Here is a 1,033-nt window from a genome sequence, read left to right on the forward strand (position 1 = left end):
CCCAGGGCGGGCTCGCGGGCAGCGGCCCCATCCTGCGGCACCCGAGCGGTTGGTGGGAGCACAGCCAGGGGAAGGGATTAGTCACCAGCTCGGGGACGGGATGGGATGGGACAGGGTGGGATGGGATGGAGCTGCCTCCATGGGGCTTTGGCTCTTTCTATAGGAGAGGTGAGGAAGAAGCAAGCGGCTCTGGCCCCGCAGGGCTGGTGGGAGCAGCCGGAGGGAGGAAATGCTGCCCACGAGGGGACCCCTAGGATGCATGTGGGGCTGGCGGTGCTGCCACTGGAGTCCCCATGTGCCCAGCTGGCTCCTGCCCACCAGGCTCAAGCCGGCCGGGATAGGATGGTGGCATGGTTTGGAAGTTCCTGGAAGTGGTCCCGGCTTCCCATCTGGCCATGGGACACTCAGCATGGGGTGCCTGGCTGCAGGGCAGAATCATGGGGAACATCTCCTCCAGCTCCACGCGGACCCTCCCTCACCCCCCCTGGAGCTGGACCTGCCAGGCCACCCTTCCCCCTTGTTTGGGCAGACCCTGAGCTTGGAAATCCTCAGGGAAACGCCTTCCCTGGCAGAGGGGGGGATGTGGTGGGCTGCAATGTGGGGCTGATCCTGGCGAGAGGGAGCTCTCGGTGGGGCTGGGACCAGGGGGTCCCACTGGGGTCTTGTCCCCATGGCCAGAGCAGCATCTCCTGACGGCGGTGGGGGTCTCTCCCTGTCCCCAGCCCGTGGCCATGGCCTACCACAGCTTCCTGCTGGAGCCCATCAGCTGCCATGCCTGGAACAAGGACCGCACCCGTAAGTACGGCCGGGGAACCCCATCCCAAAATCCCCAGGGATGACCTGAAGCACCGACTGTCCCAGCTGAACGCCCCAGTGGTGGGCGATGCCCGCCCCCGGCCGTGGCAGAGCTGGGTCAGGGCTGGGTTTGGGGAAGCAGGTCTTGCCACGGATGGGTTTTGGGGCTGGGGACAGCACATGTCCCCCCTACATCCTCCTGGTCCCAGTGCGGGGACAGAGCCTGGGGCAGGGGGTG

The 1,033-nt window shown here is 66.5% G+C and overlaps 1 protein-coding gene across 1 annotated transcript in view; it reads left to right on the plus strand.

Annotated features, from left to right (window-relative positions):
- The window catches only part of LOC104132632 (actin-related protein 2/3 complex subunit 1B-like), a 15,183-nt gene that overhangs the window by 2,400 nt on the left and 11,750 nt on the right, over window positions 1-1,033 (plus strand). Inside the window, exon 2 of the mRNA XM_035901345.1 lies at window positions 723-795. Coding sequence (XP_035757238.1) covers window positions 732-795 — 64 coding nt within the window. The 5' untranslated portion in view covers window positions 723-731. The remainder of the gene's footprint in view (window positions 1-722; window positions 796-1,033) is intronic.

The sequence above is a fragment of the Egretta garzetta genome, unplaced genomic scaffold (genome assembly GCF_000687185.1).
Source record: "Egretta garzetta isolate BGI_Z169 unplaced genomic scaffold, ASM68718v1 scaffold299, whole genome shotgun sequence".
NCBI lineage: Eukaryota > Metazoa > Chordata > Aves > Pelecaniformes > Ardeidae > Egretta > Egretta garzetta.